Here is a 12,840-nt window from a genome sequence, read left to right on the forward strand (position 1 = left end):
CTCTCCTTGATCTGATCTGTTATTTAACCTACCTCACTAGAGAGAAGGTATGGACTACTGTCAGGTTTCTCCGAGATCTTGGATACAATAGCGGTCTCAACCCTAGTCTTCAGGTTCTTCCGGAGTAAATTAGCAGGGTTTATCTGTACAGGAGTCGACAATGTTCTAGCAGAGGCTCTTTTCAACGCCGGAGTTTTTTTCTCAATAAGACAGAGAGTAGCCACCCGTCCTGGAGTCTTTCTAAACTCGGGATTTCTACCCGATGCAACCTTGTCTGATGAAGGTTCCGGGATTGCAATCTTAGTTTTCTTTCTTGGAGTTCCACTTTCAGCCTCAGCTTTCCTTTTCAAGCTTGGTTTAACCGGGGTCTTAGAGTAAATAATCTTTTTAACAACATTGCTTATCTTCTCCGGGGAGGAGGGTTCGGACTCCAGGTAGGAGGATATAGTGCTAGGATCCTCCTGCAGTTTAGGGTCTATTCGGGCCAAACGAACTTGTACCTCTTGAACAGCCGAAGTTAGGTCATCAATGCTGTTATTAATGGATTTAGGAGTCTTTGCAGGCTTTGCGGACTTAGCTGTTGTCTTTAAGGCCTTAGCTTGTGTCTTTGCGGCCTGAGCTGGCGTCTTTGCCGACTTAGCTGGAGTTTTAGCGGATCTAGCCGGAGTCTTGGCGGCTAATTTATTACCTCGAAGTTCTTTACTTACTGCAACTATTGGGGAGTTGAGCTGTATGGTTGCACGGCGAGGTTTCACCTTCTCAGGAGCTTCAGTTTCAAACGTTGTTGGAGCTTTCTTCCCGTTCGCCGGAGTTTTATCAAACATATCATCTAAACTTTCGATAATATCAGAGTCCGAGAGAAAATTAGACTTCCGAATACTCTTAGTCGGAGACGCAGCGTACTCCGCAAGGACAGGCCGTGTCTCGACAGGATCTTCAGACTGGGGTTGAACCGATCTCCGTCCTGCAGTATTCTTATCAGGACTTTTATAGAAGTTCTTCAGCTCAATTCCGCGTGGTGGAGGTTTGGCCGCCTGCTTAGGACGACCGACGGGTTTAGCGGCAACAGGGGCCAAGCTTGTTCGTCTGTTCACAGGTTTAATCGGCTTCTCAGTCACTGTAGGCATCAGGGACATACGCTTGTTAGGCCTAAAACATAAGTTTGTTAGGCCTAAAACATTCGGTTGTTAGGCCTAAAACATTCGGTTGTTAGGCCTAAAACATTATATGAAGTTAAAATTTAGGAAAAATCAAAACTGTTTTGATTGAAAACGCAAGTCTATAATGTCTGAACTCAATTTTCACAGTGAAAACTTTCAGTTAGCCGTGAAAAATTAACCGACTCATATGCTCATAATATTTCATTGGCCAAAAGAATCTGATTTGCAAAATCTTAATACATGTTATTCAAGGAATTAACTCAGGGGTGTAAAATGTATATTTTTCAGAATTCCCCCCCCCCCAAAAAAAATCAATCGATTTCCCCCAATTCAACGAATAAAACTCAAAATAAAAAGAACACGTGTAACTCCGGGGGGGGGGGGTGATTCTGAAAAATATACGTTTTACACCCCTGAGTTAATTCCTTGAATAAACTCAAAATAAAAAACACGTGTAACGTCGGAGGGAGGTTATGGATAAACTCTTTTCGAAAGTAATTAAAATCAAGTTTCCATCTTGATTTTAAAAATTATACGGTTTTAATAATTTTTAATGTTTGTAAAATTTAGTTGCTAACCTCTGTATGATCGGAGGTTTATTGAGATGAATGGAGGATCTCCGAGCCCTAGTAACAACCCCCTTCGGAGACTTCAACGCTGTGAAATCAAATTGGTCTCCGGATACAAACTCATCCTAAATATTTAAGAAGTCCTGAACTTGTGATTTTTGACATTTATTGCTTCCAAATTTTTCAGATTCATTAAAGTGAAATTATTGCTTAAGTATTTCTAGCCTTGAACCGAATTAAATGAATTTGAGCTAGGAAACTGAACTACATATAGCCGGTTCAAATCGTACATCACCGATAACAAGTTTAAGATTCATTAGGATTGAAGTCGATGATTCCGGATTTGAGCCGACGGTAGAAAGTTCAGCGACCTCTCCAACTTATATTATGACAAAACCGGCTTAAAAATGACCGAACGCCGAATAAATAATAAAATAAGAACGCCAGTATCAAGAGTAAGAATAAAAAAATTTAAGATAAAAAATTAACAACCTGCTCCAATTCACCAAAACGCGAACTTTTTCTCCGACCCACCATCCTTTGTATCTGGAATATATTTCATTTTCAAACAGTTGAAACAGATTTTAAATTTACTAGTTAATGTAGTGAACTGACTACAGATTATTAGACTATTCTTGAAAACATTGTAAAGCATTGTCTCATTTGTACAGTTTGAATTGTACGTTTAGGACATTCTTACAACGTTGTACAGTAACAGTTTACGTACTATACAATTTACATAATATACAACGACGATTAAAACTTTCCGCGATAAATTTTGCACAGCGCAAAAAGGCTAGGCTTAGATTCAAGTTTCAGTCTAGTTTATTTGATCAACGTAACTAAAACTTTTGCCCCCTTAAAGTGAAAGGGAATTTATAAGTTTGTCGGGGGGAAAACTAAAATTTTGTATTGTTCAGCAAAACTATAAGAAACGAGAATTTAAACTAAACTAAATTTGAATTTACATTAATTTAAATGTTCAACCGAACTAAAACCTATTAATTGTTTAACCAAATAACAGTTACTAAAAATTAGAGCAAAAAAGTATTTGGAAACTCGACAAAACATCATTTACGTATGTTTAAAAAGTTTAAGCAAAAGTAACATCAAAATGTAAAATAAATACCTGTTCAGAACTTAATAAAAATAAATATAAATAATCTTTGATTTTTTTAATTTTCTTAAGGGACCCTCAAAAACCCCTTAATTTGGTTCTGTTATTGTATAAATATTAATACATTTTCATAAAATTAAATAATGCATTATGCAATGCACCACTAATAGAACTCAAAAAGACCAATTATTTTCTTTTTGCTAAAATTTCATTTGATCTAAAACTAATAAAACTATTTCGGTACAAAATGAAGTTTAATAACATTTTAGGTAAGTATGCTTCTAAATATGTCAAGAATGATATCAATATGGAAAGTAATATTCCATTAAAAATTTATCTAAATTTTTATTTGATTGAAAAATTCTGGACCGAATGATTCGAGAATCTAAGGAGGTTTGGACAAAACTCTTCTTTGTGTTTGGAAAACGTGTCTGGGTTCAAATTCGTCGCAACATATGTCGAGCGGACGATTAAGCGCTGACGAAAACTTAACTACACGAGTGTAAACTAAAACCGGACTAAAAACGTATTCACGAAAAAGGAAAAACAAATATTTTTATAAATTATCTGTTCATCACAGAGCATTTTTTTTTTGGCTCAATAGTAAAATAATTAAGGGTGGGCGAAGGCACTCAATTAACTAACAATTTTAAGGCAGCTAAATACTAAAACTCTAATTAAATCACCTTAAAGCAGATGCCAGATTAGGCGTTTCCTTAAATAATCTGTATGAATTTCATTATTGGTTAAAGACTTTTTTTTACAAAAGTTCAATAGTCTTCTAGAAAATGGTCGAACATTATTGTCAGTCAACTTTGTTGGAGGGAAAAAATTGAGCGTTTGAAAAACTTAACATTTCTTAGAAATTGAAACCATAAATTCGGTCAAAAAAAAATCAATATTTAGAAATTATGTTAATGTTACGTTAGGAGTCAAGTTAACCTAGAGAAGAGACTGTGGGCGTAATTTCAAGTGACCCCCCACACAGATTTCCAACGGTACCCTTTAAACCTTAATCTGATCAATCTTGAGAAAGATATCTTCGTTCTTTCTTCTTCTAGGTTTAAAGTAGTTTATTCTTATATTTTCTTCCTTTTCCTAAAGTAAAAATGTGTGAGTCACTTTTGAAAAGAACCCAGTTAAAATAAAATTAATATCTAATTCATACTTGACCAAACAAAGCTTACAAGGGTTACGTTGTAAATCGGACATTGCTATCATAAGTTTAAATAGAGGGTCACTTGAAATGTGTAAACTCTCCTTAAGGTAAAAATTATATTACAACCGACCCACTTTACTTGGCAACTGCTTTGTTTAACTCAAGAAATAAAACCGACCCCCCCCCCACTCCAACTCAAGGTTAACCCATCAAATGATCTAAGAAGAGATCGTCCAAACCCTCCTCATCCGCCATATGGAATACATAATCATCCTCGGATAACGGAGGATCAAGTGCTAAAGCCTCGATGCTGGAGCCAGGGGCCTCGGAGAATATATCTGAACCATGTTGGTCGAGGCTAGAGGCCGTCTCATTCTGATCTGTGAGGGCGTGACTGAGGCTGCTCACGATGATCTTTGTAAGATCGTCCTCGGGCTCGGAGGTTGCTTCACTCAGCATGATTTTGGTCTTGATAGGAGACAGTTCCTAAAATAAATATACGTCTATTTTTGTCATCCTGTATTTTCAACACCAGTTCTTTTTCCGATTGTCAGTAAATAAAACTACGACTTACCAGATCACTTTCTGAATCTGCTCCACTCTCTGGGTTCGTTTCCTCCTCTGGGCAGAGGAACACCTCGATCTCCCCGCTATCGCTGGACATATAGATTTGCAACCCGTCGCTAGGGTGGGGCACATGCAGCTTGGCTTCAGGGGGTGCCTTGATCGCCATAACAGTCTGGGATTTAAATCTTGCAATATTTCGGAGATCCTGAGAGACACAGTAAAATTAAAATCTAGAGATGGGAAAAATTTTCCCCCATACATTCTCATCACAAAATTTGTGTGGGGGTTGTACTTTTTGAATTAGTGAATTAATTTTTTGGAAGCTATTTTACTTTTTAGACAAATTAATATTTCCTTGTTAAAAGTCTCAGAAAATAATTATTTACATTTGCATTATTGAAACTCGCTTGACATAAAATATTCGGTATTTTCGTGGTAAACATGTAACGTCAGCTGTTTAGAGTTAACACTGTCCTATAGCGTACATTCCCGGTTTACAGCAATTCAAACACTAGTTAAGAGATAAACACAGAGTTCTCTAGCCTCGATAATCAGTCTAAGATTTAAAGGGAACCGTTGTGGCATGGAGTCACTTGTAATTACACTGACCGTCCCTTGAAATCATTATCTTATTGTTATCATTTCGATAAAAAAGGAAAAGAAATGGACAAAAACGTTCACAACATCCCTGTCGCGCAAAGTTCAATAAAGCTTGGTTAAACTAAGTTACTAACCTGATATGAAACATAAGCGTATTGTTTATCTTGATTCAGAAGTTTAAATTCAAGTTCTGTATTCCTGATGAGATCATCTATCTGGTTCTCCTGATAAATGAAAATCGGTTTGATTGTTCACAAATCTGGGTCATTGGACATAATCATAGAACAAAACCAGATTAATTGTAAACAAATATTCTTACTTCGTGTCAACAAATCTGGTTCATTTGTAAACCAGACATTATCATTCCATTGAACAATACCGGTTTAATTGTTAACAAATATTCTTGTTTCTTGTCAACAAATCTGGTTCATTTGTAAACATACATCATCATTCCATTGATCAATACCGGTTTAATTATAAACAAATATTCTTATTTCTTGACAACAAATCTGGTTCATTTGTAAACAAACATCATCATTTTAATGAACAAAACCGGTTTTAATGTAAACTAACATCATTCCAATAAACAATACCGGTTTCATTGTAAACAAATTATTCTTTTTTAAATCAACCAAACAATTTCAATCAATCGTTTAAATTGTATTAAATATAAAAATAAAAGTTCAAGAAACCCTAACAATCCAAATCGAACACATAAAAGATAAAAGGATGAATGAATGAAAAGCACCTTAGCCTCTAAATCTGCCATATCTGTATGAAGGTCAGCATATTCAGCTGAGAGGTCATGTGTTCTGGCTCCACACCAGTGTACTGTATTCTTAGACTTCTTCTCTACCAAACCAATTCCTACAGTAAACAATAATTAAAAAACTAAAATAATAATAATAATGATAATTGTTATGGAAAAGCAGTGCTAAGCCTGGATCCATTTGAATTTGATGCAGATCCTGGATCCGCACTGAAAAAAAATGGAACCGGGAAACGGATCCAGGTCATGAACATTTATTTAAGATTTACTGATTTTTTAACAAAAAATTAACTTCAGTATCGGTTTCTCTTTTTTCGCTTACTTTTATGATAAAACTTGATGAACCTTGAAGAGATAAGGATATTTATGATAATTTCTATTTTTTCAACAGTTCAGATTTGGAGGTTGAGAGAAATATTTTTTTTGCAGTTTATTGTTGATATTTTTATCCGTGGATCCGAATATTTTAATAGATCCGGATCCAGGAAGCCTAAATGTTGCGGATCCAACGGATCCGGATCCTAAGCACTGGGTTAGTATTTTTGATCGGGTGAGAAAGAAAGAATGATCCAGTGAGATTTTAGAGATATGAAGGAAAAATAAACACAGGAGTTGATTTTTTTAGTTTTACTAATTTATTTCTTTATGAAACTCATTATCACAATTTTATTGGTCTGCGTAGCCCCAGAAAACTTTTTGGAGCAAAATTCTAAGATTTTTTTTCCAAGCTCTTTTTTTCTTTAATTAGATTTGCCTACCATTTGAAACATGTATACTCTAAATTGAATACTTGAGTTGTATCATGGTATAAAAACAAAATTTGAATTGTTTAACAGTTTGTTTATAGGTGCAATCTTCTATTCTTGGGCATTTCTAATATTATCGTTCACAAAAAGCAAATTTTAAAATATATATTGGTTTTTATTGTGAAAAAAAAACGCGGAGGGAGGGTCTTTAATAAAAATTTGAACCCCTAGAACTGATTAATACTTATACTAACCCTCTAAAACATTAGTTATATCGTAGATTCTTCTCTTCTGAACGTTGAGGTTCTCGCTGGCCTGCTCGCAATTATTTTTATTATTTAGGATTCATATCAAAGTTTTTTTTTTTAAATTTTTTATCTATATAATAAAACAAGACATTCGTACATATATATGTTGCCTATAGCCGGCCAAACGACTGGGCGGATTGGGCTGAAATTTTTTGTGGAAACTCATGGGTGGCCGGAGGGTATTTAAGACTAAAAAATTTTTTCTTCAAAATCTTTTTAAACGGCAATGCCGGGCCCTTCAGCTAGTTTTTATATATTTCATTTAAAATTCTACACCCGTAAGGCTGTTAACGTTTCAAGGCCGAGCGGCGTGGCTACGAGAAAATAGGAGATCTGGCACTGCCCCTTAAGATAGACTAGGAGGCAGGCGCTGAGGATACGGTTCAGTAGTTTATATGTGGGGACATACCTGAATTTATGGCGATTATATTAGAACTATTAGAAAAGAAATCTGAAATTATATTACTTGCTTATTTCAATATTAAAATTATATTACCGAATTCGTACAATATATAAAATATACAGTACATTGTAATGTCAATGTCAAGTACATCTGATGTACAATTTGTACACTGGATTGTAATTGTATAGATAAAAATTTTAATCTCTGTTCATTTGTTTGTATGTCCGATCATAAATCATGAACCCCTTGACCGATTTGCCTTAAATTTTGTCTTGGGAACTCGGTAGAACCATATCATAGTGCATAGCTAGATTTTTTTAATTTAGTGGGTTGGTTTACATATCTAAAGTTTAAATTGAAGGGAAAGCTAGTAGATAATATAAAAACAGTTTCCTTGTTTAAGTCTACGGTACCACTAGGATCCAAATGGAACAAACTCACAAACTTCTTGGTCAGCAACCCAAGGGAGGTCTCGTACCTGGTTTTCTCCAAAGGAGATCTAAACAATAAAAAGATTTGGAAAAAAATCATTAAACATGTTTTCATGAGAAGTTTTTAGTACATTGTAAAATAAAGTTCAGGTTCAGTGCAAGGATAAATGAGATGTATTCGTAGTTTCTTTATAAACTAGGAATGCAGATTTATGCGGCAGAAGAAAATGAAGGAAACTGTCAGTATTCAACACGTTAAAAGAAAACGACAATATCTTCCTCATTCTTGCTCGGAGAGGTTAAAAAGATACAGCTGTGAGCCATCTATGCAAATCATTAAATCTAGGATCACTTAAATTTAAATCTGCAGTCTCTTCAAGGGATGATAAAAACACTGGGAATTTGCATTAGATATTAAAAGGAATTGAAGAAATACCGAAAAAAACGCGTTTAAGAACAAAATATTTTACTTAGCAATTTTAGCTGGAGAAGGAGACGAGGAAATATCTATCTTCCTTTTTAAGTTTGAGGCAGGTTTTATCGGAGTTTTAAACCCCTCCGGCTCCAAATTGTTATCCAGGTCGAGCCAGCGCCTGGCCTTCGACTTGACAGAGGCTGAGGATTTAGAACCAGGAGTTCGAGATCTAGAGTTCTCTGAACCAGGGGTCACGAAGGAAGCTCTAATAAAACAAAAATTAAATATTACAAAAATCAAATCAAATCAAATCAAATCAAATCAAATCAAGTCAAATCAAATCAAGTCAAATCAAGTCAAGTCAAATCAAGTCAAATCAAATCAAATCAAATCAAATCAAATCAAATCAAATCAAATCAAATCAAATCAAATCAAATCAAATCAAATCAAATCAAATCATAAATGCAGGAACTTGCTAAAAGCTTCCTAATTTTAGAATGGAGGATCATGTGCTTATCATTATTATCCCGCCCCTGGTACAGTCCCCTCCTTTAATTAAGATTTTAAGAATGTTAATATTTGGTGGAAATCCCGATTCTTGAAAAAAAGGTTGGATTGGAGTTTACTCTTGAATATATGACCTTTAAAGAAAATAAATCTCTCTTAAGACAAGGAATTGGCTAGAAAATGAAAGTTAAACAAATAATGAAGTAACCTTGATGTAATTCTCAGTAAATGTGATGTTGAGGGAGAAGGCGTGGTGTCTCCTGTAGGATCTGAAGGGGCGGAGCAACCATAGTCGTGGTCGCTAGACCTACCCCCGCTTTGGTAAACGGACAGGATTTCAACTGGTAAATTTCTAAACAAAAATAGTTTTCATAAATAAATGAACAAACATCATGAACATATCTGTTTGTAAAATTCAAAACTATTATTGTTTATAATATTGAGTGATAAGGATCCAGATCCATTGGATCCGCAAGATTTCGGCTTCCTGGGTCCGGATCCGAATCCGCAAAAATATGCGCATCCGGATCCACGGAGAAAAGTCTACCAAAACTGAAGAAAAAAATTTACTCTCAACCCCCAAATCTTAACTGTTACGATATGCATGAAATTTAAATGGATCTTAAGCACTGACAAACTTGAGTCAAATCAAAAAGTTCCGAAGATTGCAATGCTTATACAGGAATTTTTGAACTGTAATGTAATTCAAGGCATTATTTGAACTAAGTGTATCTAACATTTTTTTGAAGTTTTCGTTTAGATATTTTTTATGATTTTTTCTTTAATATAAGTTTATGACTAAAAACAGGTGTTATTATTACTCTGATTTCTAAGTTGTTACGATATTATTAAACTTTAAATTTCACATTTATAAGCGTATCTTTTTAAACCTTTATTACCTATACTAATGTAATTTTAAGATTTTGCTTGTATTTCACGCAAGCAAACAACCATCAAAATTATAAACTCGAGAAAAAACATTATTTATTCGATTAAACCTACCCTCTCCCCCCCCCCTGTTTAACGGGAAGATGTTACCTTGGTTGAGGAGTTGTTATGTAATACGAGTTTAATGGACTTGATGATTCACATTTTATGTTTAACGACTTCCTGATTCATTCATTTATTGGCGTCAGATATTATATATTAATCTTATATATCATTAAATCTCGGAATTAATCTCCGACAAAATTCAAGTGCCCTGCTTAAAGGGAGTGACCGGCTATGTAAGGTAGTTGAACTGAGGACGCAGTGTTGTGGAAAACTTCTTTAGGATTCATTTGAGACATATTTCACTTTTTAAAAGTCTGTAAATCCCGAGTTTGAGCGCAAATTCGACGTTCAAAACTCCTGATTTGGGGGTGGATACGCTTTCTTTCAAAAATTAATTTTTTTTCAATTATTAGTTTACGACGACATAAAATGTAAAAATATTCTACAATAAACTACAGACGTCATGTTTAGGAACATTTTGATATAAATAATATATAAATAAAAATTAATCTTATCATCGAAAATAAGTAATCTTGTTCAATTATTAGTTTCTATTATCTCATTATTCTAGTTTCTCGTTATTCACAAAGATGTTCGCAGATTTTCTATAACTATTATTGAAAAGACGACATTTAAAGAATTTGAAGAAATCTGCGAATAAATTCAAAGAAAATTAGAAATTCAATATAATAATGAAAACGAAATAATCGATTTTAGCATTGATTTATTGACAAATTTCTTTTGTGAAATATGTTCCTAGCCATCTAATTAGATTACTGTATAATTTTTACTTTATTTTTCGTTGTCGTTATTTAATAATTTAAAAAAAAAACTAATTCTAAAAGCGTATCCACCCCCAAATCAGGAGTTTTGAACGTCGAATTTGCGCTCAAACTCAGGATTTACAGATCTTTAAAAAGTGAAATATGTCTCAAATGAATCCTAAAGAAGTTTTCGACAACACTGCATACTCAGTTCAATTACCTTACATAGCCGGTCACTCCCTTTAATGCTCCATTTAGAATGGTTCTTTCCTTCACATAAATCTGCAGGTCGTTTTAAGTTTTTATTAAGAATCCAGAATTTTGAGAAACTGGTCAATTTGAATTTACTGGTGGGTTACTCAAAACTACGCCGACAGTCCTTTTCAGAAGATATTGTCAAAATAAAAATCCAAGTTAAAATGTTTGTATTGATAAATGCATTACATAACTCTGCTAATCTCCTGTCAGTTCTTGAAATCTATGAATGGTTTTGTTTTTCATAAAACAGAATTATTTTTGTTTTTATGAAATTAATAAACAAAATTTAACTGATTCAAGATAAATGAATATATTCCTTCTGTAGACAGGAGTATGGTTCACTGACGGCACTACAGCGTCTTCCTCGCTTTTTGTAACTACTGGGCACTCGAACATCTAAACAAGTGAAATTAAGTTTTATTCATTTTTTGTCATATTATGATTTCTTTTCATGACATTTTATTCTCCCAATATCAACAAGTTTATGATCACTTTATTCATAATAAGGAAAATTTGTAGAATTTGGTAAAAATCCTACAAGTTGACAGAACTTTCAGCATTTAATCCTTAATTATAAAAAACATTCCATGCATTTTTATGTAAGGTTTTCATTTTGAAAACATAGCTGATAGAGTTTTGCCCTCCACTTTTGAGGTTTGGAAGGCGTTCCGACCAAAATTAGAATTCCCAGCCTTTAGAGTCTGCTAATCTATCAAAGTTCGTCTTTGACTTTTTAGTCAATTCTTATTCTATCGAAATTTGAAGAATTTAAACAAAAAAAAACTTCTGACTAACTAGAACCCTCAAGAATATTTCTTGTTCGGAAAGCAGCACTTCCGGCAGGAATTTAAAGTCCTAATATGTTATAGTTAAATTTGCATTCCCCTTATGCAAACAAATTCTTAATTACATATAGCAGTTTTGTTCGCAATTTTTAATTTAAAGATGAAAATTCTGCAACTACGCTTGCAAAATTATTCGATAAAGATTTTGATTAAATCTTAATCATTGGAGAGCTCTGCGAAAAGCAACTCATTACAGCAATATATATGAAGATAAAATGAGACAATTTCTTTGGATAGGTTATACATTTCAAATAATGTTAAAACACAGAATTTCTTCTGGATACAATTTCCTCTCTATGTTTCTGCGAATAAAATAAACTATTGTTGATCTATTTTGATATTGAATGAAGTTGTTAAATAGAAGTAGTTGCATGTTTCTTAATTTGTTTAATTTCTTAACTTAATAAGAACAGATATATAGTATATATAAATAACAATTCACACAAAACTATTAGTTGGTACGGTACCAGGCCAAAAAATCCGTCATTTGAAAATGTAGTTGTACCTTCAAGTGACACCATTTATTTAGGGGCATATCCGATACACAACGGAACTCTTCAATGATTTAGAATTTCTGTTCCATAAACAATGAAGAAAATTGTCAGAATATCCTTTTCAAGTTGTAAAACGAGTTTCTTCCACGTTAATGATCAAATACGTTTTACTTGTAAGGGGTGGTTATTTAAAATCGTAAACTAGGAAGGACCCTTAAAGGGATATGAATAAGACCTACCACCTAATATATGAAATGTTACTTCAAATTTCTAAGTAATTAATCTGGTAAACAATCACCTGTTGGAGAGAAGATTGCCAGACAACTGAGGGAGGTTGTAGCAGAGTTGAGTTCCTGGACATTATATTTTAAACCAGACAATACTCAGCCACCATATTCCTCCACACCAACACAGGAGGACAGAGAGATCTGGAAAATTATTAAAAACTTAATTTCAGAAGAATATTTGGAATTGCTCTTTATTCTCAATCAACCTTGCAATTAAGACAGAATGTGAAATAAAGCGCGTCTTCCATAATATTGGGTCGTTGACGTGCATGTAGACTCGAACATAGTGATATTCACGAACTAAATAATATTAAAAATTGAAATTTATCTGAACCCAGTATAACAATTTATAAACCGAAAAAAAAACAAGAACCATAACTATAAGTAGGAAAATAAATATTTATGTTTTAATGTTAGGGAGGGAATTAAAATCATTTTCGATACGTGG

At 33.7% G+C, this 12,840-nt stretch overlaps 2 protein-coding genes across 5 annotated transcripts in view; both read right to left on the bottom strand.

Annotated features, from left to right (window-relative positions):
- The window catches only part of LOC111696656 (neurofilament heavy polypeptide), a 4,102-nt gene extending 1,119 nt beyond the window's left edge, over window positions 1–2,983 (bottom strand). The window contains exons 1-4 of one of the 2 annotated variants that reach the window (XM_023466333.1): window positions 2,859–2,983; window positions 2,222–2,530; window positions 1,739–1,854; window positions 33–1,149 (exon numbers count right to left, since the gene is read on the bottom strand). In XM_023466333.1, the coding sequence (XP_023322101.1) occupies window positions 33–1,149; window positions 1,739–1,854; window positions 2,222–2,266 (1,278 nt within the window). In that variant the 5' untranslated portion in view covers window positions 2,267–2,530; window positions 2,859–2,983. Of the gene's footprint in view, window positions 1–32; window positions 1,150–1,738; window positions 1,855–2,221; window positions 2,831–2,858 lie in introns of those variants that run through there. The other variant, XM_023466332.1, reaches the window with a different exon arrangement.
- A 104-nt stretch (window positions 2,984–3,087) lies between these two features.
- LOC111696657 (transcription factor E2F3) overlaps window positions 3,088–12,840 on the bottom strand; it is an 11,201-nt gene continuing 1,448 nt past the window's right edge. Inside the window, exons 2-13 of one of the 3 annotated variants that reach the window (XM_023466334.1) lie at window positions 12,404–12,533; window positions 11,083–11,162; window positions 9,790–9,861; window positions 8,960–9,103; window positions 8,300–8,509; window positions 7,792–7,897; window positions 6,942–7,002; window positions 5,921–6,039; window positions 5,307–5,396; window positions 4,580–4,777; window positions 4,249–4,491; window positions 3,088–3,253 (exon numbers count right to left, since the gene is read on the bottom strand). In XM_023466334.1, the coding sequence (XP_023322102.1) occupies window positions 3,149–3,253; window positions 4,249–4,491; window positions 4,580–4,777; window positions 5,307–5,396; window positions 5,921–6,039; window positions 6,942–7,002; window positions 7,792–7,897; window positions 8,300–8,509; window positions 8,960–9,103; window positions 9,790–9,861; window positions 11,083–11,162; window positions 12,404–12,466 (1,491 nt within the window). In that variant the 5' untranslated portion in view covers window positions 12,467–12,533 and the 3' untranslated portion in view covers window positions 3,088–3,148. Of the gene's footprint in view, window positions 3,254–4,244; window positions 4,492–4,579; window positions 4,778–5,306; window positions 5,397–5,920; window positions 6,040–6,941; window positions 7,003–7,791; window positions 7,898–8,299; window positions 8,510–8,959; window positions 9,104–9,789; window positions 9,862–11,082; window positions 11,163–12,403; window positions 12,534–12,840 lie in introns of all 3 variants that reach the window. The other 2 variants (XM_023466336.1, XM_023466335.1) reach the window with 2 other exon arrangements.

The sequence above is a fragment of the Eurytemora carolleeae genome, unplaced genomic scaffold, assembly GCF_000591075.1.
Source record: "Eurytemora carolleeae unplaced genomic scaffold, Eaff_2.0 scaffold256, whole genome shotgun sequence".
In the NCBI taxonomy this organism is placed as follows: Eukaryota; Metazoa; Arthropoda; class Copepoda; order Calanoida; family Temoridae; genus Eurytemora; species Eurytemora carolleeae.